The 27,225-nt window shown below is 38.8% G+C and overlaps 1 protein-coding gene across 4 annotated transcripts in view; it reads left to right on the forward strand.

Annotated features, from left to right (window-relative positions):
• Positions 1 to 27,225, forward strand: part of topaz1 (testis and ovary specific TOPAZ 1) — a 45,527-nt gene that overhangs the window by 13,332 nt on the left and 4,970 nt on the right. For 2 of the 4 annotated variants that reach the window (XM_062030203.1, XM_062030205.1), the window contains 17 exons: positions 760 to 2,698; positions 7,648 to 7,697; positions 7,776 to 7,894; positions 7,975 to 8,021; positions 8,086 to 8,147; positions 10,977 to 11,035; positions 11,367 to 11,453; positions 16,864 to 16,921; positions 16,986 to 17,137; positions 17,233 to 17,325; positions 17,387 to 17,490; positions 17,572 to 17,641; positions 18,003 to 18,174; positions 18,250 to 18,350; positions 23,644 to 23,809; positions 23,872 to 24,024; positions 24,090 to 24,293. In XM_062030203.1, coding sequence (XP_061886187.1) covers positions 760 to 2,698; positions 7,648 to 7,697; positions 7,776 to 7,894; positions 7,975 to 8,021; positions 8,086 to 8,147; positions 10,977 to 11,035; positions 11,367 to 11,453; positions 16,864 to 16,921; positions 16,986 to 17,137; positions 17,233 to 17,325; positions 17,387 to 17,490; positions 17,572 to 17,641; positions 18,003 to 18,174; positions 18,250 to 18,350; positions 23,644 to 23,809; positions 23,872 to 24,024; positions 24,090 to 24,293 — 3,636 coding nt within the window. The remainder of the gene's footprint in view (positions 1 to 759; positions 2,699 to 7,647; positions 7,698 to 7,775; positions 7,895 to 7,974; positions 8,022 to 8,085; positions 8,148 to 10,976; positions 11,036 to 11,366; positions 11,454 to 16,863; positions 16,922 to 16,985; positions 17,138 to 17,232; positions 17,326 to 17,386; positions 17,491 to 17,571; positions 17,642 to 18,002; positions 18,175 to 18,249; positions 18,351 to 23,643; positions 23,810 to 23,871; positions 24,025 to 24,089; positions 24,294 to 27,225) is intronic. The other 2 variants (XM_062030204.1, XM_062030206.1) reach the window with 2 other exon arrangements.

A 27,225-nucleotide genomic window follows, 5' to 3' on the forward strand; every position in this document is an offset into this window, starting at 1 on the left:
GTTGATGGAATAAGATTGGCAATAAAAGCTAAAAAGTGTGTCAGACTTTGTCTTTTTAAATGACTTCAGTAAAGTAGAAGAAATGATGTGCTTATTGGAGGACATTTACCGTAATTTCCGGACTATAAGCCGCACCTGACTATAAGCCGCACCAGCTAAATTTAGGGGAAAATACAGATTGCTCCATATATAAGCCGCACCCGACTATAAGCCGCAGGGTTTTGATGTGTAATTAGCGTAGTATATAGGGGTTCCTGCTACCACGGAGGGGATTGTCGGGACAGAGATGACTGGGAACGCAAAGCGTCCCATTTATTAACAATAAATCTTTCAATCATTCAATCAAACTTTCACATCTTTGACATGGCGAACAACATTCGTGCAGAGTACAAATAATACAACGGTGCAAAGTAATACAAAGTGCTCGCCTGTACGTTATCAAAATAACCAGCCTACCGGTATATGAAAAGTCAGTCTTTAATCATTGTGTCATCGTCTTCCTCCTGCGTACTAAAACCACCGAAATCCTCTTCGTCAGTGTCTGAGAAGAACAGGCCGTAAATAAGCCGCACTGTTGTATAAGCTGCAGGGACCAGAACGAGGGGAAAAAGTAGCGGCTTATAGTCCGGAAATTACGGTAGATGACATTTGATTTTTTTTTAAATGTTCTTTTATTCATTTGATGGGCAAAAAATAATGCAGGCAATATGAAACAGACACTTTTTTTCTTCTCCCACCCCCTTTTGTTTCCACTTGCAGATGTTGATCGAACTGTGAATCCCATCTCTACTTCCCTCGCTGGTTCAGAGGTGTCTTTAAAAAGACGCTCACACGCATCCACATGCACTATCTGTGGTGACTCTAAATACATTTCCCTTCAGAGGAGAACCCAAGTCAAACTGGTGGCAAAAAGCTTTGACCTCTGTCCAGAAAAGACATCTAGGGAAGACTTCAGGCTAGGCCGCCACCCTAAAGTAACCCTTTGTGACGTTGTCCAAAACTCTATGGTGAGGAGGGACTGTTCTAGCTTTTTGCTACCAGATGTTCTGAGAACCGAGACTGTGTATTGCTTCAAACACGACATGAGAGTTGCCAGATTTCAGTCAAGTCCCCGTTGTGACGAGCGCCAAAATACCACAGTGACGTGTCTGAGAATGCAGTTGTCTGAAAACCGGAGACAACCAGGAGAAAATACAAAGAACGAGAGTGGAATCAATTCTACTGCAAGTCGTTTCTTGGAGGGTAGGGACAGTGATGTCTCTAAAACATCCTTTTGGATTGGAAAGGCGGATCAAAGCTCAGGTGGGAATGTTGGAACAAAAAGGCAGGACCTGGACAACCTTCTAAAGGAGCTACAAACACGCAGTCAGTCATGTCCAGAACCTACACTCAGGAAAGACAACAGTGTCCCTGAAGAACCTTGCCCTAAAAAGGTAGCACAAGAGACCCCAGAATTGTTCAGTGACGACCAGGCAACTTTCACCTGCCAGAGGGTTAGGGTCCATATTAGAAGAGAACACTATTCATGTGCACGCACAGACATGCCGTGGCCCTTTGCTGACAATGGACCCGCCATTTTGAAGCTACCAGCAGACAGGCAAAGGTTATCTCCGCAGCATCACCAACCTCTGGGCTCGTTAGGAACTCAAAGCAGTGACATTCACCATGAATCCGATCTAACAGAGGGTGTAGGACACAAGTCTTCACATGAAACAGAAAATGATTTACATCATGCAAAGGAATTAACTGTAGGTCTTCCTGCAGTTACTACTACCTCCTTCACCGCGAGTCAGCAATCAGATTCTGGTACTGACCTACCGTCAGTCGCTCTGTCCTCGTCGAGCATCGCGTCAACGCATTCCCCTTCAGAACTTTGCTTGAGAGGCCTGCTTACGGACAGGCCTGTGTTGGCCTTATCTCCCATCCCCAAGGCTGTTTGGAGTCCAACTTCTTCACCGAGCGCCTCCATTTCCCAGGGTTCACACCAGTCCTCCCTCCTCTTGTGGCAAGAGATAGGAACAAATGGCAGGAGCACGCCCTCAAACTACGAGTCACCTCCTGCAATAGACAAGTTGGATGAAGAATGCATGGAAAACACTCGAAGTGAGCTTCTACTTCCGCCTGTGCTTTCTCCATTTAATTCACCAGAAACAAACTTCTCTAGACAAAACATTTCACTCGACAAAGATGGGATGAATACGCTTTTGCCACGAGTCTTCATCAATGGTTTGTTAAACCTGGGAAAGTGCAATCGATTGGAAGTAGTCTCCTCTGATCTTGGATCCCTTCCTGACCGTCTGCCAAGAGAAAGTCAGGCTTCTCCTTGCAGTGTCGGCGATGTGGACAATCGGACTCGTGTGGAAGCTAATGAAGCACGAGGTACACCGGAGAAACCTCCATCGGACCAGACACCAGACCGGGACCATTCCACTACGGAACTCCCCTCTTCTCTGAGTACTTTGAATGGTGATGGAGGTGGAGAGCCCAACAAGGAGCAACCGCCATCTTCTGGGGCTGCTTGGCCGTGCGTTTTGAATGAGTTTACAGCGTATCAACACGATATACTGCTTGTCGACGTCAACCACGATGAGTCTGAGCTCTTTGAGGACCTACCCCAGAAGAGTCTGCTAAAACTTGGTCCTGTTAGGGTTCAAGTAAACCAAATGACGTCTCGTGCGCCGCAAACTATGAAACCAAGGTATGTAAATCCTGGATTAAGGTTCTGCGTAGTCCCCGCCTGACCTCAGTTTAATCTTTTTGCCATTCAGTGAGCAACCATAACTATTTAGCTCATTAGCTTCTTTTTTTGCTAGTGAACAAAGCCTACTGGAGGTTGAACTAACAATCACTTTTGTTGTTCTCAAAGAGTATATGTAGTATATGTATACACAGAAGAAATAACTTTGATAGCTGCGAGGAGGAGTGAGCCATCCAACACTGGCGCCTCGGTGCAGGATCATTAATCAGGTTTAAGACCTCCTTTTTTGACCCTATTTATGATTTGAAACATTTTATAAAGTGTTGCCTGCTATTCATTTTCTGACACCGACCACATGGTGGTGCTGTAATACAGTAAAAGCCCATATGTCGGATTGGCTTGACATTCAATGTGCGCTACAAAAGTACCTGCTGTATCTTTAAATGGGAACTGCACTTTTTTGGAATTGTGACTATTCACAATCATTACGAGAGACAAGAAAAAAATTGATTTCGTTTTTTTTGCAGTATAACATGTAAAAATCGTCTCGTTCTTGGTGGTATGCAATGCAGCTACAGTAATTGGAGCAATCAATTTTACCTCTAAATTTCTTTAAAAATGTATTCATTTACGTTCCGTAACCTGTATAATAACCAACGCGTAGAGACATGGTTATTGTAAGAGTGAACACTGATGAACTCTTTTTCTAGCCCAGTGACAAATCGGCATGCTTCGGTTATTAGCCGTAAAAGCTCACTATGGAAACAGATAAGCTAGCTTCTGCGACAACACAAAACGTGTTTGAGTTTGTAATGCCCAACACTGTGATAGGACACCAATCTACTGACTTAAAAACATGAACAATCATTACAGTATCTGCAGATACTGTAATATGATTGTTCATGTTTTGTGAAATGTGAAACATGAAATGTGGGCTAATACTTTGCAAAGTATTAGTCCACATTTCATGTTTTGTTTGTACACAGCTAGCCAGACAGCGGATGTACCGTAGTTGTAATAACATGCATGACGTGCTGCGTAATTAATATTAAAGTGACACACTCAATCGACAGTTGTGCGTTTGGTCCAGCTGGCCGTGGACGTTTTTTCCGGTTTATTTGGGTAAGCATCCCATTCATGTCAAACTAGTTTGGCTCAAAGTTCCACATTTTTAGCATCGTCACTTTCACCTCACTCTCTCGGCGTCAGTCTGCTCCAACGTCTCAACCTTCCTTTGTGCTGGCTTCTATAAGCACTAGTTCATTCTTAGTATGTTTAGCCTCAAAAATATAAGGCTGTGAATCCTCATTTGTCCAAAAGTAGTTGTCTTCGTTGTCTGTTACTGATTCTGCCATGATTAGAACACAAACACACCTTTGTTTCGGGAAGTAGGAGCTCACATTTGTTGCCAGAAGTCAGACGTGCGCTGCTATGGGAACGGTAATCAATGTGCAAAATAAATCAGCCCTGGCATTAATTAAAATGATAAAATTACAGTAAATATTGTACATATTACATATTGTTATGAAGGTGTCTGTTACTACATTATATATATACTTGCAGTGTGTATATTGTACATATTACATATTGTTATGAAGGTGTCTGTTACTACAATTATGTATATACTTGCAGTGTGTATATTGTACATATTGTTATGAAGGTGTCTGTTACTACATTATATATATACTTGCAGTGTGTATATTGTACATATTACATATTGTTATGAAGGTGTCTGTTACTACAATTATGTATATACTTGCAGTGTGTATATTGTACATATTGTTATGAAGGTGTCTGTTACTACATGATATATATACTTGCAGTGTGTATATTGTACATATTACATATTGTTATGAAGGCGTCTGTTACAACATGATATATATACTTGCAGTGTGTATATTGTACATATTGTTATGAAGGTGTCTGTTACTACATTATATATATACTTGCAATGTGTATATTGTACATATTGTTATGAAGGTGTCTGTTACTACATGATATATATACTTGCAGTGTGTATATTGTACATATTGTTATGAAGGTGTCTGTTACTACATTATATATATACTTGCAATGTGTATATTGTACATATTACATATTGTTATGAAGGTGTCTGTTACTACATTATATATATACTTGCAGTGTGTATATTGTACATATTGTTATGAAGGTGTCTGTTACTACATTATATATATATACTTGCAATGTGTATATTGTACATATTGTTATGAAGGTGTCTGTTACTACATGATATATATACTTGCAGTGTGTATATTGTACATATTGTTATGAAGGTGTCTGTTACTACATTATATATATGCTTGCAGTGTGTATATTGTACATATTGTTATGAAGGTGTCTGTTACTACATGATATATATACTTGCAATGTGTATATTGTACATATTGTTATGAAGGTGTCTGTTACTACATTATATATATGCTTGCAGTGTGTATATTGTACATATTACATATTGTTATGAAGGTGTCTGTTACTACATTATATATATACTTGCAATGTGTATATTGTACATATTGTTATGAAGGTGTCTGTTACTACATGATATATATACTTGCAGTGTGTATATTGTACATATTGTTATGAAGGTGTCTGTTACTACATTATATATATGCTTGCAGTGTGTATATTGTACATATTTTTATGAAGGTGTCTGTTACTACATGATATATATACTTGCAGTGTGTATATTGTACATATTACATATTGTTATGAAGGCGTCTGTTACTACATTATATATATACTTGCAGTGTGTATATTGTACATATTGTTATGAAGGTGTCTGTTACTACATTATATATATACTTGCAGTGTGTATATTGTACATATTGTTATGAAGGTGTCTGTTACTACATGATATACAGGTAAAAGCCAGTAAATTAGAATATTTTGAAAAACTTGATTTATTTCAGTAATTGCATTCAAAGGGTGTAACTTGTACATTATATTTATTCATTGCACACAGACTGATGCATTCAAATGTTTATTTCATTTAATTTTGATGATTTGAAGTGGCAACAAATGAAAATCCAAAATTCTGTGTGTCACAAAATTAGAATATTACTTAAGGCTAATACAAAAAAGGGATTTTTAGAAATGTTGGCCAACTGAAAAGTATGAAAATGAAAAATATGAGCATGTACAATACTCAATACTTGGTTGGAGCTCCTTTTGCCTCAATTACTGCGTTAATGCGGCGTGGCATGGAGTCGATGAGTTTCTGGCACTGCTCAGGTGTTATGAGAGCCCAGGTTGCTCTGATAGTGGCCTTCAACTCTTCTGCGTTTTTGGGTCTGGCATTCTGCATCTTCCTTTTCACAATACCCCACAGATTTTCTATGGGGCTAAGGTCAGGGGAGTTGGCGGGCCAATTTAGAACAGAAATACCATGGTCCGTAAACCAGGCACGGGTAGATTTTGCGCTGTGTGCAGGCGCCAAGTCCTGTTGGAACTTGAAATCTCCATCTCCATAGAGCAGGTCAGCAGCAGGAAGCATGAAGTGCTCTAAAACTTGCTGGTAGACTGCTGCGTTGACCCTGGATCTCAGGAAACATAGTGGACTGACACCAGCAGATGACATGGCACCCCAAACCATCACTGATGGTGGAAACTTTACACTAGACTTGTCCCAGAGTCTGGAGGAAGACAGGAGAGGCACAGGATCCATGTTGCCTGAAGTCTAGTGTAAAGTTTCCACCATCAGTGATGGTTTGGGGTGCCATGTCATCTGCTGGTGTCGGTCCACTCTGTTTCCTGAGATCCAGGGTCAACGCAGCAGTCTACCAGCAAGTTTTAGAGCACTTCATGCTTCCTGCTGCTGACCTGCTCTATGCAGATGGAGATTTCAAGTTCCAACAGGACTTGGCGCCTGCACACAGCGCAAAATCTACCCGTGCCTGGTTTACGGACCATGGTATTTCTGTTCTAAATTGGCCCGCCAACTCCCCTGACCTTAGCCCCATAGAAAATCTGTGGGGTATTGTGAAAAGGAAGATGCAGAATGCCAGACCCAAAAACGCAGAAGAGTTGAAGGCCACTATCAGAGCAACCTGGGCTCTCATAACACCTGAGCAGTGCCAGAAACTCATCGACTCCATGCCACGCCGCATTAACGCAGTAATTGAGGCAAAAGGAGCTCCAACCAAGTATTGAGTATTGTACATGCTCATATTTTTCATTTTCATACTTTTCAGTTGGCCAACATTTCTAAAAATCCCTTTTTTGCATTAGCCTTAAGTAATATTCTAATTTTGTGACACGCGGAATTTTGGATTTTCATTTGTTGCCACTTCAAATCATCAAAATTTAATGAAATAAACATTTGAATGCATCAGTCTGTGTGCAATGAATAAATATAATGTACAAGTTACACCTTTTGAATGCAATTACTGAAATAAATCAAGTTTTTCAAAATATTCTAATTTACTGGCTTTTACCTGTATATACTTGCAGTGTGTATATTGTACATATTGTTATGAAGGTGTCTGTTACTACATTATATATATGCTTGCAGTGTGTATATAAAACGTTGAAGGAGGGTTTTAATGTGGTTTTAGAGTGCTTTGAAGGCTACAACGGTGACCTCTATTAGCTGCATCTTTCAAGCGTTTTTTTAATCATCTTTAAAATCCTTTAAAAAAAAAAAAGATGTGCATTCTTGTCTCATGATGATTGTGAACGATGGGCACATTTCCCCCAAAAAGTGCAGTTCCCCTTTAAGGAGTTGGGCTCGTGCCCCACTGAATTTGGTACACACATTAAGGGGACAGACGAGTAATTGTCCATTAGGCATTGATCATTTTTTCTGATGGTTTTTCAACTTTGAGGATATGGTTAGAGCAGTCTAGTGTGTACTAGCAAGGCATTGTGTGCACATAGGGAGTGTGAAAGAAGCATGTACAGTACAAGTCATTACATTACTTGTGTTTCAGATCGACCCCTGTTAATATCAAGTTTTCATGTGGCAGCCCAGACATCAATGGTACACAATAAGTTGTGTATCACAGGGGGTTATTATTGTTTGACATGAAGGAACTGTCATCTGATGATAATCATGCAGTTTTCAACTTTACAGAGGAAAGCATCAGCCGACCCTGGAGACCTCAGAAGGGCAATAATACTTGCCCCAAAAGCCAAAAGGACACATCTTTTGTCACAGATAGACAAACCAGGCCAATGGTAATTGGTCTCTAATATCATAAACACATTTATTTGGTAAAAACATGTACACTGTGTCACGCTCTCGTGTCCATGAACAGGGCAAATATGAGGCCTACAAAAATCGAATAAATGGAGGCCAGGAAAGGTTTGTTTTTTCACATTTCAGTTAGCCTTCCATTTTTTATGCCTTTTTTCCTTTTTTTAAACAGACAGCATCCCATCCAGAACCAATCACACAATCCCATACCTCATCTTTGCACTTGGAAAAATGGTGAGTGACAAATGCAAGCAGCATTGTAGTCCAGTGGAACCCCCATTTACCAGCTTAATTGGTTCCTGAACAGGGTTCGTAAATCGAAAAGTTTAAATAGTGAAGCAAATTTCTTTATAAGAAACAATGTAAATATGAACAATGGGTTCGAGCCTCAACAAAAGTCCATATTTTAGTCAAGGTTTGTACACTTGGAACACAATGTAAGGTTCTATTCGGTACTGTCAAACAAGCATAACAAGGAGGTGCTGGATCAACTTTCTCTTTAATAAACAAGCCAAAACAACAACAACCAGCTGCTGTCTCTGCTAACACACACAAGGAGTCCCTTTGGTGCCCTCACAAACGATCACAAAAATCCTTCACTTTAACCATGATATTGCTACAACAATAAACATTTTTAAAAGTACAATCCACTTACAATAACATTGGAAATGGAGGAGCTGACAAAAGTAGTAGAGAGACAGGAGAGGAAAGGGAGTGATCGGGGGGAAGGGGCCGTGTGTGTGCTTTGAAGGGGTGCTACTGAACGAGAGGTAGCTCCTCTCCTCTGCTGTGAAATAAGCCTGCTTTGGCATCTTTTTCCAGAAAAGTCTGGTCTCCTCACAAATATAACTTGCTGAGGTACGAAGCCTGTTTCGTTGATTCTTCCATACTTGTGAGCGCCATTAATGTACTCCTCGCAAAAAGTTGCCGTCCTCCATTTTACATTGGTTTGTTGTCTTTTTAGGACTCATTTTGAGTTAGCCAAATGGACAAAACTTGTCAAAAGGCAGACCCAGTGTAGTGCAGTGTGCTGCATGAGTGCAGGCAGGACACAATGAGTGAAGCCGAGAGACATACTTAAATAGAGCGCTTCATAAATTTGTTGTAGTTAGTAGGGGCAACGGGGCTCGGTTGGTAGAGTGGCTGTGCCAGCAACTTGAGGGTTCCAGGTTCGATCCCCTCTTCCACCATCCTAGTTACTGCCAATGTGTCCTTGGGCAAGACACTTTACCCACCTGCTCCCAGTGCCGCTCACACTGCTTTCAACTTAGATATTGGCTTTCACTATGTAAAGCACTTTGAGTCACTAGAGAAAAGCGCTATACAAATATAATTCACTTTACTTCTGATTTGATACCGATATTCATATGATATCAGTAGGAATCATACTTGTATTATTTTGTAATGTGGGATGTTTGAAGTGAAATGTTTTAAACAGAGAACAAATGGTAGGTATGAAAAACACTAACCTGTCTGGATGGATTTATGCTGTCTTTAAATCGAGGCGTCGTCGCATTAGTTTTTTTTATTCAAAAATCCATTGGTTTAAACTCATGACGCAGTAAGTTGAATGATTTTACTGGATACTTTTTAATAAGCTTCTGCCTTGGAGACTTTGTGTGTGTAATTAATATGCAATTATACTTGTTTATATTGACAAAAGTGCAGTTTTACACTGCAATATTGTCCTATGATAATGACATATGTCTAGCTTGTGTGCTATTGTGTAGCTGCTCGCTCCTAGTAGCCTATAGCCTAGCATGTTTACTTTTTTGTAAATGACTTGAGTAAAATAGAGAAAATGCAGGATTGCTTGTATCAGAGCTCATACAGTATGGGAGTGTTTAGATCAGGGGTCACCAACGCGGTGCCCGCGGGCACCAGGTAGCCCGTAAGGACCAGATGAGTAGCCCGCTGGCCTGTTCTAAAAATAGCTCAAATAGCAGCACTTACCAGTGAGCTGCCTCTATTTTTTAAATGTTATTTATTTACTAGCAAGCTGGTCTCGCTTTGCCCGACATTTTTAATTCTAAGAGAGACAAAACTCAAATAGAATTTGAAAATCCAAGAAAATATTTTAAAGACTTGGTCTTCACTTGTTTAAATAAATTCATTAATTTTTTTACTTTGCTTTTTATAACTTTCAGAAAGACAATTTTAGAGAAAAAATACAACCTTAAAAAGGATTTTAGGATTTTTAAACACATATACCTTTTTACCTTTTAAATTCCTTCCTCTTCTTTCCTGACAATTTAAATCAATGTTCGAGTAATTTTTTTATTTTTATTGTAAAGAATAATAAATAAATTTTAATTTAATTCTTCATTTTAGCTTCTGTTTTTTCGACGAAGAATATTTGTGAAATATTTCTTCAAACTTGTTATGATTAAAATTCAAAACAATTATTCTGGCAAATCTAGAAAATCTGTAGAATCAAATTTAAATCTTATTTCAAAGTCTTTTGAATTTCTTTTAAAATTTTTGTTCTGGAAAATCTAGAAGAAATAATGATTTGTCTTTGTTACAAATATAGCTTGGTCCAATTTGTTATATATTCTAACAAAGTGCAGATTGGATTTTAACCTTTTTAAAACATGTCATCAAAGTTCTAAAATTAATCTTAATCAGGAAAAATTACTAATGATGTTCCATAAATTATTTTTTAAATTTTTTCAAAAAGATACGAATTAGCTAGTTTTTCTCTTCTTTTTTCCGGTTGAATTTTAAATTTTAAAGAGTCGAAATTGAAGATAAACTATGTTTCAAAATTTAATTGTAATTTTTTTCGTGTTTTCTCCTCTTTTAAACCGTCCAATTAAGTGTAAATATCATTAATTATTAATAATAACAGAGTTAAAGGTAAATTGAGCAAATTGGCTATTTCTGGCAATTTATTTAAGTGTGTATCAAACCGGTAGCCCTTCGCATTAATCACTACCCAAGAATTAGCTCTTGCTTTCAAAAAGGTTGGTGACCCCTGGTTTAGATGCAAACCAATATCCAAATGTGGCATGGAGGCTCCCCTAGAAGTGTTAGTGAATGTCTCTTCTGTCCCTCAAACAGGTCCATGGAGGCCAAACTCTGCAAACAAGAGAGATCTTGGATGTAAAAAACCAGCCTCTGTAAGTATTCCACCACTATTTCCCCTTCCTGTATTTAATGTTGATGGGCTTCTGTGAAGATTGTATTACTCCAAATATCTGCCAACATTTGTTAAAAGCCCCCCTGTATTCTTGGACCACATGGATGTAATCCCGCCAAAGGCTGGAGTTAATAAAAGTGAGGGTCGAGCAATCCCTTTTGTCATTCATATCAGGGCTAATGTACATATACAGGCTGCTGCATTGAAGTCAGTAGCTTCATAAATATTCATGCTTTGGTTTCAGAAGTTTCCAATTTGAACAAGTCATGGGAGTAATGTGAGATCTTCTTTTACCTCCATTAAACATTCAGTACTGCAGACTTTTCTTCAGTGAATCAGAATCCTGTGGCTTTAAGATGTGCCGCTTCCTGCATGTTCCTCAGGAGGGCGATGAGAAGGTAAACTATCAATCACAACGTTGATGAAGAAGAACTTTCCCATATACATTGCAAGCATTAGGGTTAAATGTCATGGACTTTTTAAGTCGCATTATAGCGGCCAGGCCGGGACACGTATGGCACCAAATGTAAGGGAAATGACTTATTTATTTTTAGACGCCTCAATGGGCCACATAAAAGGCTTTACTACATATCTTCAAATAAGGCATGACTGTTTTTATTTAGTGTACAGACTAAACTAGCTGTTAAAATGTAATGTTAGCAATGTATAGCTGTGCTAGTGACTTTACAACGCACTTATGTGATTACCATCAACTTTTCCCTGCTGTGCAATACGATAACACAGTGTTTTATTTGTATTTTATGTATACATTGGGCAATATGTATTATTTCTCAATCATTTTTGTTTTACTTGTGTTATTGTATATTAAAAACCTGCATTGCAACCATATAATTTCTCCACTGTGGAATTTAGTGGTTGAGTCTTTATTTGAAGGGACAATGCACAGAAACATTAAGCTCCAAGACAGATATGTTCTGCACCAGATTATAGCTTAATAGGTCATTTCCATCTGCAGTCCCTGGCTACCTAAATATTGTAGCGTCCCGGAAGAGTTAGTGCTGCAGGGGGTTCTGGGTATTTGTTTTGTTGTGTTTATGTTGTGTTACGGTGCGAATGTTCTCCTGAAATGTGTTTGTCATTCTTGTTTGGTGTGGGTTCACAGTGTGGCGCATATTTGTAACAGTGTTAAAGTTGTTTATACGGGCACCCTCAGTGTGACCTGTATGGCTCTTGACCAAGTATGCGTTGCATTCTCTTGTGTGTGTGAAAAGCCGTAGATATTATGTGACTGGGCCGGCGCGCAAAGGCAGTGCCTTTAAGGTTTATTGGCGCTCTGTACTTCTCCCTACGTCCGTGTACACAGCGGCGTTTTACAAAGTCATAAATATTACTTTTTGCAACCGACACAACCATGATTTTAACCTCACAGTTTACTACAAAATACTCTCATGGATAAATGTAATACACATGAAGTTGATGTGTCAATCATAGTGCCCACCTTAGTGACCGTGTGAGCAGCTTTGATTGCTCCAAAGCCGCTTTTTACCTTCAATTAAATGGGTTATACTTGTATAGCGCTTTTCTACCTTCAAGGTACTCAAAGCGCTTTGACACTATTTCCACATTCACCCATTCACACACACTGATGGCGGGAGCTGCCATGCTAAGCCCTAACCACCACCCATCAGGAGCAAGGGTGAAGTGTCTTGTTCAAGGACACAACGGACGGACGTGACGAGGTTGGTAGAAGTTGGGGATTGAACCAGGAACCCTCAGGTTGCTGGCACGGTCACTCTCCCCACTGCGCCACGCCGTCCAATTGTGAATGAAGAGTAATCTGTTAGTGAATTGTTTTGAGGTTGTTCCGTTCCTTGATGGCTTTATATGAAAAGGCTGTTTGTGCAAAATAAGTTTTACATCTGGGTACGCTACACTGGTGGAGGCTCGTGTGTTTCTAGTTGTCACAGCAGATGTAAACTGGACAAAATGCTTAAGTGGCGCTGGTGCAGTGTTCTTTAGGATTCCATGGGCCATTGGTGTTGATGCTAATCTTTGAATGTTAGCTAAATGTAACAGTCTGTTTTTGGAGAACTAAACAGTGATGGTGGTGTTGTGGTTTTAGGTCAAGGATTTTGAGCGATTGTTTGTGCAAAGTTTCCAATGGCCTCAGTGTCGTTTTGCTTGCCTGGGACCAACGTGTTACACAATAATAAAAAGGAGACATAATCATTGCATTAAAATAAGTTTGAGCTGCCTCCAGTGTTAATGAATTCCTGATACATTTGAATATTTTGATGTTGTATTTAAGACTCTGGCACATCTGTTTGATATGTTTTTTTAAAGCCAAATGTTGGCTCTAAAATGACACCCAGGTAACGATATTCACTAGCATGTTGTATTATTTCCTTATTAACTGTTATATTTGGAAAGGATGACATTTTATATTTGTTTACAAAATACATTGTTGCCGTTTTCTTAATGTTTAATGTAAGACAAGAGTCATGTAGCCATCTTGCCACCTTCTCAATGGCTGCTGGAAGTTTTCTGGCAACCGTAAATAACCGTGTCATCTGCATACATCTGGATATTTACATCCTCACACCGATATTGGAGCCTATGAATATAATGAATATTAGTCTATTTAGTGTTGCTAATGTTTGTGTCCTCCTGTGCCATTCTTTAATGTTACCTTGTTCTATGCCAAATAAGACTATTGCACAGTTAAAAACATTTGATTTGTATTGAATTGTTTCTTTGTGCTGTTTTGTCCCAAAAATTCAATAAACAAATGTAAAAAAAATAAATCTGATTTTGATAGGGTTTTTCCCCCCAAAGCTTGAATATATATACAGGTAAAAGCCAGTAAATTAGAATATTTTGAAAAACTTGATTTATTTCAGCAATTGCATTCAAAAGGTGTAACTTGTACATTATATTTATTCATTGCACACAGACTGATGCATTCAAATGTTTATTTCATTTAATTTTGATGATTTGAAGTGGCAACAAATGAAAATCCAAAATTCCGTGTGTCACAAAATTAGAATATTACTTAAGGCTAATACAAAAAAGGGATTTTTAGAAATGTTGGCCAACTGAAAAGTATGAAAATGAAAAATATGAGCATGTACAATACTCAATACTTGGTTGGAGCTCCTTTTGCCTCAATTACTGCGTTAATGCGGCGTGGCATGGAGTCGATGAGTTTCTGGCACTGCTCAGGTGTTATGAGAGCCCAGGTTGCTCTGAAAGTGGCCTTCAACTCTTCTGCGTTTTTGGGTCTGGCATTCTGCATCTTCCTTTTCACAATACCCCACAGATTTTCTATGGGGCTAAGGTCAGGGGAGTTGGCGGGCCAATTTAGAACAGAAATACCATGGTCCGTAAACCAGGCACGGGTAGATTTTGCGCTGTGTGCAGGCGCCAAGTCCTGTTGGAACTTGAAATCTCCATCTCCATAGAGCAGGTCAGCAGCAGGAAGCATGAAGTGCTCTAAAACTTGCTGGTAGACGGCTGCGTTGACCCTGGATCTCAGGAAACAGAGTGGACCGACACCAGCAGATGACATGGCACCCCAAACCATCACTGATGGTGGAAACTTTACACTAGACTTCAGGCAACGTGGATCCTGTGCCTCTCCTGTCTTCCTCCAGACTCTGGGACCTCGATTTCCACCATCAGTGATGGTTTGGGGTGCCATGTCATCTGCTGGTGTCGGTCCACTCTGTTTCCTGAGATCCAGGGTCAACGCAGCCGTCTACCAGCAAGTTTTAGAGCACTTCATGCTTCCTGCTGCTGACCTGCTCTATGGAGATGGAGATTTCAAGTTCCAACAGGACTTGGCGCCTGCACACAGCGCAAAATCTACCCGTGCCTGGTTTACGGACCATGGTATTTCTGTTCTAAATTGGCCCGCCAACTCCCCTGACCTTAGCCCCATAGAAAATCTGTGGGGTATTGTGAAAAGGAAGATGCAGAATGCCAGACCCAAAAACGCAGAAGAGTTGAAGGCCACTTTCAGAGCAACCTGGGCTCTCATAACACCTGAGCAGTGCCAGAAACTCATCGACTCCATGCCACGCCGCATTAACGCAGTAATTGAGGCAAAAGCAGCTCCAACCAAGTATTGAGTATTGTACATGCTCATATTTTTCATTTTCATACTTTTCAGTTGGCCAACATTTCTAAAAATCCCTTTTTTGTATTAGCCTTAAGTAATATTCTAATTTTGTGACACACGGAATTTTGGATTTTCATTTGTTGCCACTTCAAATCATCAAAATTAAATGAAATAAACATTTGAATGCATCAGTCTGTGTGCAATGAATAAATATAATGTACAAGTTACACCTTTTGAATGCAATTACTGAAATAAATCAAGTTTTTCAAAATATTCTAATTTACTGGCTTTTACCTGTATATATATTTATATATATATATATATATATATATATATATATATATATATATATATATATATATATATATATATATATATATATATATATATATATATATATATATATATATATATATATATATATATATATATATATATATATATATATATATATATATATATATACACTACCGTTCAAAAGTTTGGGGTCACCCAAACAATTTAGTGGAATAGCCTTCATTTCTAAGAACAAGAATAGACTGTGGAGTTTCAGATGAAAGTTCTCTTTTTCTGGCCATTTTGAATGTTTAATTGAGCCCACAAATGTGATGCTCCAGAAAGTCAATCTGCTCAAAGGAAGGTCAGTTTTGTAGCTTCTGTAACGAGCTAAAGTGTTTTCAGATGTGTGAACATGATTGCACAAGGGTTTTCTAATCATCAATTAGCCTTCTGAGCCAATGAGCAAACACATTGTACCATTAGAACACTGGAGTGATAGTTGCTGGAAATGGGCCTCTATACACCTATGTAGATATTGCACCAAAAAGCAGACATTTGCAGCTAGAATAGTCATTTACCACATTAGCAATGTATAGAGTGTATTTCTTTCAAGTTAAGACTAGTTTAAAGTTATCTTCATTGAAAAGTACAGTGCTTTTCCTTCAAAAATAAGGACATTTACATGTGACCCCAAACTTTTGAACGGTAGTGTATATATATATATATATATGTATATAGATCGTCAGCGCTATCCGTTGACGTAAAGTTTACATTTTTTGATGGCCTTTGTCAAAAACATTGATTTAAAAAGACAAAATAGGCAATAGTTTCCCCCAAAAAATGTTCAAAGTGGAATATTTCATGTGAAGTAATTGGAGCCTTAAATAGATAAATAATCCATAACATTATATTTGGTTCATTATTAATTTTTAAGGAAAATCTGACTGAAGGTCTCTGGGTTCCAAAAGGCCCCCACTCAAAAAGTGTTAAAAATAAGTTAAATGTCAATGTATTTCATTTTTACTTTCAACGCTGAAATCTTTAGATCAACTTCAGATTTGTCGGTTAGTTTAAGTTTTTATAATTTTTGGAGCAATAGCAGTTTAAAAGTAAAAAAAAAACTGCCTACGTTGCGGAGTTGTGTTAATGTAATGTAAAATTTTCTTGTTACATTATACCTGTTTATTCCACTTTTCCATGGTTTTTGTGGTAATATTTTGAACAGGTGTCCCTGCGGGCCTGACTTTGGACACCCCTGCAGGAGGGCTTACCAGAAGCACTTTTTTCATTTCAGCACCACGGCTATATTTTGGACAAACACCTCCCATACGCTATTGTAGGAATAATACAAATAATTCCAGGTTATTTCTTTTTGTATGATTGTAATTGTGTTGAATGTATTAGTTTGATGTGAAGCTTGACTTGATCACATTTGTTCTGCTCTCCAGCTGTGTGTGGACACTGTGACGCGCTTCAGCAGAAATCCAACGTGCGTCCACAAAGCAGGTATGAGTTTTAACGTACCTCCTCAGCTCCAAAATGATGCATTGCGCATATTCCTTGTTTCCAGGCGCTGTCTTCACAGGCTACTACCAGAATAATGCTCCAGGGAGGTTTTTCTCCATGCCAGTGTTTCTATCGCTCCTGTGGGCCCTGCTCAAAGCAGGCCTGGTGTCTGATGTCTTGTCAGTTCTCAGCGTCAGCTTGGCTCACAACATAGCGGTCAGTGGGTGCAATGCGTGTTGCCAACCAGTAGGTGGCGCCATCGCTTGCTTTTGTGCACGCTGATGATAGATCAATTGTGTCTCCTCTGGTAGCCCACCCATGAGTTCCTGCGTGCTCTCTTCAATGTTGTGAGAGAGAAAAGTTTGAGCAGCTTTGTAGCTCAACTCACACAGCTTTCTTACAAGGTACATGAAGATCTCAGCATCTGATCTTTCTATGCATTTTCAACTTTGGACTTATCCACAGATGGCCTGCGCAAAATTATTGCTGAGCTTGGATTGCTTTGACAGCGTTAAAAACTATCCTGAATTCCAGCAGATTATGTTTCCCACTACTTCCACAAACCATTGGTAGGTTTTGTTTGTTGACCTCAACATTTTGCTCTGTGCACTATATTGGAATGCATTCTGATTTTTGTTTTGCTGTCGAAGGTTATGTGCTTCATCCAGCAGTGTGCCCATTTTGGACTACATGACCTTGTCCTACATTGTTGAGATAGAGGTTAGCCCCCCCTCAATCAACTAGAACAGGGGTCCCCAAACCTTGACTCCAGGACCACATTGGATTATAAGATGTGTGTGTGTGGATAGATCTCTCTAGATCTCTATCTTCAGGGACCACATTGTATTAAAATAATTGTGTGTGTGTGTGTGTTGTTGTGTGTATAGATAGATCTCTCTCTTAATAGATAGATCTAAAGATATATCTATATATATAGATATATCTTCATATACCTATATCTATAGATATACAAAGATGTATATATATATAGCTATATAGAGATACATGTATAGATAGATATACACACATGTATATATATGGAATGGGATGTGTATTTGCCAACATTTATCATTTATGTCAGCTTAGCACCAAGCTGGAGGACTGGCGCCAGATGGCGGAAGTTTTTTGCTCCATTTGCGCGTCCTGCCAAGATGGCAGCCAACTGGAGCGCATCAGCAGTCACATCAGTGTGGCACTTCTGTGGGAGAGCAAAGACAAGATGTCTCTGCCCTTTGCCGCCTTCGCTGAGACAAGTAAGCACTGCAAACATTCGACTTGTTGGCTTTGTCAATACAACCATATCACAATCTGATGACATTTGTTTGCAGTTTGTCAAAAAGAAAGTCCAACGTCTGTGTTGATGAGTTTGTTTGGAAGAATTGGAGTGTCCCTCATGCTAAGATACTATAAAAGAAAGCAGTGGGCTAAGGTATGTCAACTACACCATCATAAGTCCCACTCTCACCACACTAAATGTTCTTTCAATGAATATGAAAATCTTAAATTGGAATCATATGTTGGATTTTAGGGAACCACTGTTTTTATTGTACAAACAAAAAAACTAAGCCAAAGTCCAAATTAAACAGAAGTACAAAGCTCTCATCTTTAATGAGCTAAAGTCAAACATCTAAAACGTTGTCAATGTAAACAAAGGTCCTAACCCTTGAAATATTGTTCCTAAATATGTTGCTGAGAACTTCTCCTTTGCTGGGAGAATCCATCCACCTCATATTAGGATGCTGATGGCTTTTCTTGACATTTTTACCAGTACTTACACAAACATAAACATTTTGTTCTGACATGCAAGTTGTACACTTGAAACGTTACGGTACCAATTCCCAGTACCAGGGAATCCATACTGGTACATATTGTTTTTGATGACAAAATCACATTTTTATTGCAACATTTAAAAATGAGCTAAGTTATAAGTGTGCTCCAGTTATTAGGCCTGGGCCGATATTGAATAAGTCAGAAAACCGAGGATAGATAACAAGAAGTGGGTAAGATCAAAGGGCGTGTGCATGCTTCCACCAGCTGTGTGCATTTGGTGCGAAAGAAGGGGATGACTCTTAGTGGGCTGCTGGCTGGCTGGCTAGCATCACACAGTGCAACAGCAGCCAAAACCATAACAACATGCCATCACACCAGTGTGGGAATATTTGGAACAAGATGACCATATCAACAGCTAGGATCCAGTTTGCCAAATGCGCTGGAACACGATTGTAGAGAAGCAGGACAAACACAACCACCATGACCCGAGTGCTGCAAATGACTTGTTAATACATCTGCTTGTACTCTACTGTTTATATTGTTTCTGGTCTTAATGTACAACTCTGCCTCTGCCTACATGTTCCATAGTGAAGTGCAACTTTCTTTGTCAGTGCTTTTATTTATTGTTTTGCTTGTGTATATTTGAGGCCTCCCCCGAACATATTTTATTGCTTTTAGTTGTGATTTTCATTCCGGTGCAAATGTTGCTAACAAAGTCAATTGTATTGTTGTTTTATTTAACTTGGAGATTGAAATGTTTACATTCAAATTACAATGTTAAGATTTACAAGAAATACAAGTTTTATTGCATTTGAAAGGATATATACGTGCATTATTATTATTACATCAGTGGTTAATTTGGTTTCAAAAAAATGATGGCAATAATATTGTTTATCGGCAGTCATTTGGATTGTCCAGCAAAGTTTATCGGCCCAGGCATAGTTGTTATATCTTGTTTTTTTGTGACATTTCTGAGTCTCAATTACAGTTGCAAGTCCAAGATGTTAAATGAGATTAGTGTATAGTTTACGGTGTGTTGGCTAGTCACTTTCGTCTTTGCTGAATTTAGTCTTCTGCTGTGCCCAAAAGGTGTTAATACTGTAAGTATTGTTTTTATCCCACACCAGATGCTTGATTGTAACGTGCATCTTAGTTTGTTTTTTTCATTAACAAATTTGGAGGTGTTGAAATCGGCATGCAAAAATTGCCAATGTGTTAGCATAAAGCTAGCGCAAAAGTGGAGCTTTACTTAACTTACAGTATGTTGAAAAGTTTTTTGAGTCAATGAAAATTGCAAAATTACTTGGAGGTAGTTAGGCTGAGTGCGCTCTCAGTGCTGCTGGACTGATAGCCAAGTGCCAAAGTGAGAAGAGGGCGTGAAGTCACGGGCAACCCTGGTACCGAAACATGGCACCATTGAAATTGAAGCTAATCGGTGTGGGGTAGGACCGGCGGGATTCGTACGGTGCGAAAAGTATGGATTTGGTATGCATCCCTACTGCATTGTAATTGAGGTACTTCAGTAATGTAAAGAAAATGTTAAGTAATTCAACAATGTAGATTACAACAATTGTAACATAAGTAGTACAACAAAACAAAACATAGTTACAGAGCACAGCAAAATGTGCAAAGAAAATGCTTGTTTTACGGAGTCCCTCATTTTGTCAGTTAGCGAGATGCACTTTTATTGTGAAGGCCGGAAGCTGCTGTGTTTTAATGAGAAACAAGGCTGTGTTCAGATAAAATGTTTTTGAGTTCCTGCCTGATGCATTTCATCATTGTCATCTTACAACAAACACACTTGTGTTGTTCTGTTGGAAGTTGACAACGTGGATGCAACTAGCTCAGCTCTTAGCCTTAACCATGAAGTTTTGCTTTGGTGCTTCTAATAACTGCTGTTGCTTGGCATGTTAACGTTTCACCAGACTCTGTTTCTGCCTGAGTTGTGACACTAATGTGTCATTGCATTTTAGCACCCAAATGAGGCCCTGATGGCCACCTTTTTTTTCCAGTCTGGTTTGTACCGTGCACAGTGGCACTGCACTGGTGCCATTATGGAACCCATCCCTAGTCAGGCAGCAGGATGTATTACCCAGTCATACCTTAGGCATTTTACTCCATTGGTGGGGTATGTGGGGAAGGTCAAGATCTGGTGTGACCACTGTTGAGTTGATCAAGTTGTTGATTGTGGCCTGTGGAATGTTGGCCTACTCATCTTCAAAGGCTGTGCAATGTCACTGATTAGTGGCAGGAACTGGAACACATACGCCCATCCAGAACATCCCAATCATGCTCAATGGGAGGTTGTTAGCGTCCAGGTACTATGAACAACATGGGGCTGTGCATTATCATCTTTGTGAATGAACGGCCTAAGAATCTGTTCATTGTATTTGTAAAATGCACTTGTTCATACTACAAGCCCACTGCCAGCAAACTGCTCATCCATCAACACTAAAATGTCCCACGCCGCTCAAGTGGGTTACGACTACAAACTGCAGTCAAGGTGAGGAAGATGAGCTTCCCCGAGACACTTTGACATTGGTGCGGAGATTCTTTCATGCAAAGCAATTATTGCTGCAGTGTGTGTCTACGGTAGAGACATAAACCTTCAAGTAACGCTGAGTACACGCTCCCTTTAACCTGCAACATCTGTGTTCATCATGTTGCTCACTGACACAGATCACTCCAGCTCCGAGAAAAGACTCAGTTTCTTTCAGTTCAGCTCATGAAAGATGGGATGTATGTATTTTTACATAAAACGCATTCCAAACAATAAAAATACACTCATCATTTCAGTAACAAGTAGGGATGATGTTTGATAAGGAATTATCGAGTTCGAGCCTATTATCGAATCCTCTTATCGAACCGATTCCTTATCGATTCTCTTATGGAGTCCAGATAGGTTGTTGTATATGGAAAAAACCCCCACAATATTTGGTTTAACAAAAGCTCACTTTTATTATATAATAAAAAAATAAAATCTAATAAATAAATAAATATTGACTGTTACCCACCTAAAAAAATAAAATAAAATAAATAAATATTGACTGTTGTTACCCAAAGAATATTAAGTGGGATTTTTCAGAGAAACAAATATATACAGTAACACAAAAACAAGCTGTCTCTGTGATCACTATAGGTGTATAAATAATAATATAGTGTTAAATAAAATCAGTCCCTTGGGCACAAAACTGAAAATAATACAGCTCTCCAAAAAGTGCATTTCTGCTGCTATTTGACATAACTGTTTGTTATGATGCTTTGACATTTTTGCACTTTATTTCTTTATTGAAAGAAAATTCTATGAAGAGAAAAGTTGTTTGCAAATGTGGTTACAATGCTAAAAAATGAAAAGTTAAAGCTAAAAAAAGAAATACACTTTATTGAATTAACATTATTTCTTTATGGGGGAAAGATGTTATGAGCTAGAGAATATAACAACTACACTACCCAGCATGCAACGGGCGTTACGAGCATGCGCGGTCACCCCGAAAAGTGTTGCATGTTGCCACGCTGTGAAAGTAAACGTCAAGAACTCAGCCAACACGCCTCGTCTGCATTATTTATAATTAGACAGACAACACATATACAGTGTGATTTTGTTTAAAAAAGGGAGATATGTTGTATATATATGTATGTGCTGCGGTGTCATATATGTTGTATATATATGTATGTGCTGCAGTGTTGTATATATATGTATGTGCTGCGGTGTCATATATGTTGTATATATATGTATGTGCTGCGGTGTCATATATGTTGTATATATATGTATGTGCTGCAGTGTTGTATATATATGTATGTGCTGCGGTGTCATATATGTTGTATATATATGTATGTGCTGCAGTGTTGTATATATATGTATGTGCTGCAGTGTTGTATATATATGTATGTGCTGCGGTTGCATTAAGAAGGTTGCGACAGCTGCCGTAAAGGAGGTGCGTTGCTAGCCTGGTTGCTATGTTTCCGGTTGGTCGTAAAAGTGTTGGTCATGTGTTTGTACCCTGCTAAAATCTCTCAGTAAAGTTATTCGTTGGATTATACCTTTTGTTTTGAACTTTATTACACCTTGGAGCGCTTTTTCCCGTCCATTGTTTTCCTGCTTTCCCTATCTGCGCCTAATGGCTGAGCTACATGACGTCATTTCTTGTGATGTCCCACGGAGCATTTCTGGTCGGGACGGGATTCCACTCTTTTTCTTTACTATAGTGGTCTCGATAACGGGTACCGGTTCTCAAAAAGGGATTCGAGTCCGAGGACTCGGTTCTTTTCTTATCAAACAACCGGGAAAACCGGTTTCGAGTATCATCCCTAGTAACAAGGCCCCCATGCAGAAAACGGTAAGAGTAGAAAGAATGTCGCTGCATGCTTTGAATGGGAACGAATAGCGCCATCTGGAGGACAAATATAGAATGGTCAAATTGGCAGCAATTTTCAAAACTCAAGTATTGTTAGATTACATTCAAATGAATTTGGAATGAAAAACTGCATTTGCAGGCAAGGCAAGTTTATTAATAGAGCACAGTTCATATACAGGGCATTTCAAAGTGCTTTGCAGAAAATTACAATGAGGGAAAAAATGAAAATATTAAATCATAGAATAATTGTTTTTCAAATCAAATAATCATACATCGACTCTCAGTTGTGGTGGTTGGAGGGCAGGATGTGGAGCTCTGGGCGACGCGTAAGCACACACGTCAACTGCCTAATCAAAAAGAAGCAGGAAACAAGGTGAAACGATACATTATCTCTTTATTGTTCCAATTATTACTTTAAACAATTGTGAAAATGCTCATAACTCAAAGTATGATGGCAATTGAAAGCATGACAAAAATCTGTTTGCATGTCAAAGTACTCACTGGGAAGTTGAGTAATTCATTGAACAAAGCCAAAATGGCTTGGAAAAGAGCAAATAATGGCAGTAAATCTATCACTTGGCACGTTGGCCTGTGCAGGGTCGGAGGGTGGTGGAGGTGCTGTCCCTTTCCAAAGTCAGCTACTCCATGCTGAAAGATTTATTTGGGAATGAAGATGGCGGCTCACGCTGCTCTTTGATCACCATGGCAACAGAGCTCTTCCTGCTCAGCGGCAGCCTGGAAGGAGCGCTCAACACACTGCGAGGTACTGTTGGTGCCGCTTGAAGGACGCCAACACCTGTTGACAAGTTGTGTCCGTGAGCGTAGAAAACAAGTGGTTCCTGAGTTCCAGCCTGTGGCCGTGTCCGCCTGCTCACCTGGAGAGCAGAAGCCGTGTGCTCATACACCTGGCTGAGAGGAGCTCACACAGAGACACACTGGAGGTCCTCTCCAATCTCCCCGGAATCCAAGAGCCCAGTGGTGAGGCCCACTTATCTCAGCTGTCTGAACTCTTGGCGATATTTGCTGCTTTTCTTCTTGTCCAGACCAGGTTGAGGTCTTCAGGTACACTGCGCTCTTTAACTCCCACCTGCAAGTGTGCGTGGACAGACACGTGCTTCCTGTTGCGTCTGACACGGTGGACTTCATGCTCTGTAAGAAGCTGCTGGTGGACTACGTCGTGCTGCAGAGGCTCATTCAAAAACTGGCCAAGCAGAACCACTGGCTGCGTGCACGCCAGGTCTTCAAACGTAAGACTTCTCCCTTCACTATTATTCTTCTTTTCAAAATCAGCATCCCCTCTTTTTCCTTTCTCAGAGGTACACATTGCAGAAAATAATAGACCTGGGATGCAAAGTACAAGTGGACCTCTGGAAGTGAGAAAGTCAATGCTAGGATCTGCCACTAGTCATCGACTATCTTAGCCATTAGTTGACTAATCATATTCAATGGCTTCCATTTAGCCTTTGGCTTTTAAATTCAGTTTAAGAAATGTTAGGCATGTGCTAACAGCAGATGATTATTTCATTCAGAAATATACAGTATAGCCATACTGTAACTGCTGATAATCACAAGCATGTGAATTTTCAGCAAAAAGACAAAAATCTGCATTTGTGATAATTTATTTTCACATCAAAATATCACTCACACGTTTTTTAAATGAAATATCAATAGAAGTCCGTTCTAAACTAAATTTGTTGAATGCTCGCTGTTCCTCTTGCAGGATGGGGAGCTGGTCAGAAGCACCGAAACAAGCTCGCTTGTTAGTTAGCTCTTCCTTGATAGCTGTTCACTGTGCCTCTAATAACACATTTTAAACACTGTTAGTTCCAAACCAGTTGTAGTTCTACAGTATTTATTAACAGCCAGCGAGAAGGTATATTTTTGACATATTACTACAGGATAGAGTTGCCAAATGGGAAATGTTTTCGGAGTTCTTTGCATCAATCAATCAATCAAAGTTGACTTATATAGCCCTAAATCACGAGTGTCTCAAAGGGCTGCACAAACCACAAGTACATCCTGGGCTCAGATCCCACATCAGGGCAAGAAAAAACTCAACCCAATGGGATGACGATGAGAAACCTTGGAGGGGACCGCAGATGTGGGTACCCCCAAAAGAGGTCACACAAGTACCGTATTTTTCGGACTATAAGTTGCAGTTTTTTTCATAGTTTGGCCGTGGGTGCGACGTATACTCCGGAGCGACTTATGTGTGAAATTATTAACACATTATTGTAAAATATCAAATAATATTAATTATCTCATTCGCGTGAGCGACAAAGCAAATGGCAGCCATCGTCACACACACGTCAACAATCGTCACTCACACGCCAACCAATAAGAATTCGGCGGGGGCCGGTCATGGCAGAAGTGCATTGTGGGTTTTGGAATGCTAACTGCTATATGCTGTACCAGGGGTCACCAACCTTTTTGAAACCAAGAGCTACTTCTTGGGTAGTGATTAATGCGAAGGGCTACCAGTTTGATAAACACTTAGATAAATTGCCAGAAATAGCCAATTTGCTCAATTTACCTTTAACTCTATGTTATTATTAATAATTAATTATATTTACACTTAATTGAACGGTTTAAAAGAGGAGAAAACACGAAAAAAATTACAATTAAATTTTGAAACATAGTTTATCTTCAATTTCGACTCTTTAAAATTCAAAATTCAACCGAAAAAAAGAAGAAAAATACTAGCTAATTCGAATCTTTTTGAAAAAATTAAAAAAGGAATTTATGGAACATCATTAGTAATTTTTCCTGATTAAGATTAATTTGAGAATTTTGATGACATGTTTTAAATAGGTTAAAATCCAATCTGCACTTTGTTAGAATATATAACAAATTGGACCAAGCTATATTTCTAACAAAGACAAATCATTATTTCTTCTAGATTTTCCAGAACAAAATTTTTAAAAGAAATTCAAAAGACTTTGAAATAAGATTAAAATTTGATTCTACAGATTTTCTAGATTTGCCAGAATATTATTTTTGAATTTTAATCATAATAAGTTTGAAGAAATATTTCACAAATATTCTTCGTCGAAAAAACAAGCTAAAATGAAGAATTAAATTAAAATGTATTTATTATTCTTTACAATAAAAATAAAAAAATTTACTTGAACATTGATTTAAATTGTCAGGAAAGAAGAGGAAGGAATTTAAAAGGTAAAAAGGTATATGTGTTTAAAAATCCTAAAATCATTTTAAGGTTGTATTTTTTCTCTAAAATTGTCTTTCTGAAAGTTATAAGAAGCAAAGTAAAAAAATGTATGAATTTATTTAAACAAGTGAAGACCAAGTCTTTAAAATATTTTCTTGGATTTTCAAATTCTATTTGAGTTTTGTCTCTCTTAGAATTAAAAATGTCGGGCAAAGCGAGACCAGCTTGCTAGTAAATAAATAAAATGTAAAAAAATAGAGTCAGCTCACTGGTAAGTGCTGCTATTTGAGCTATTTTTAAAACAGGCCAGCGGGCTACTCATCTGGTCCTTACGGGCTACCTGGTGCCCGCGGGCACCGCGTTGGTGACCCCTGTGCTATACGCTACTGCCGGAGCTATTAAAATGGATCACATCAACGTTGGCGGTAACTTATAAAAACTGAGAAGGACTGAACTAAAATGGCACCGAAAAGGAAATCATATACTGCAGATTACAAGCTGGACGTAGTGAAATATGCAGCAGAAAATGGCGATCGAGCAGCAGAAAGAATGGACGCTAGCGCCGCATACCAGGAGCGACACCGAGGAGGAAGATTTGATGTTATTTAGCGATCGGGAGTGACAGATTGTTTGGTAAACGTATAGCATGTTCTATATGTTATAGTTATTTGAATTGACTCTTACCATAATATGTTACGTTAACATACCAGGCACCTTCTCAGTTGGTTATTTGTGTGTCATATGGCGTACACTTATTCAGCCTGTTGTTCACTATTCTTTATATATTTTAAATTGCCTTTCAAATGTCTATTCTTGCTGTTTGATTTTATCAAATAAATTTCCCCCAAAAATGCGACTTATACTCCAGTGCGACAAATATGTTTTTTTTCTTCTTTATTGTGCATTTTCGGCCGGTGCGACTTATACTCCGGAGCGACTTATACTCCGAAAAATACGGTAACACTGTTTTTAACTTTTATTGCCAATCGTGTGTTAGCAGGTTCAATTCC

Source organism: Entelurus aequoreus, linkage group LG20, assembly GCF_033978785.1.
Source record: "Entelurus aequoreus isolate RoL-2023_Sb linkage group LG20, RoL_Eaeq_v1.1, whole genome shotgun sequence".
Lineage (NCBI taxonomy): Eukaryota > Metazoa > Chordata > Actinopteri > Syngnathiformes > Syngnathidae > Entelurus > Entelurus aequoreus.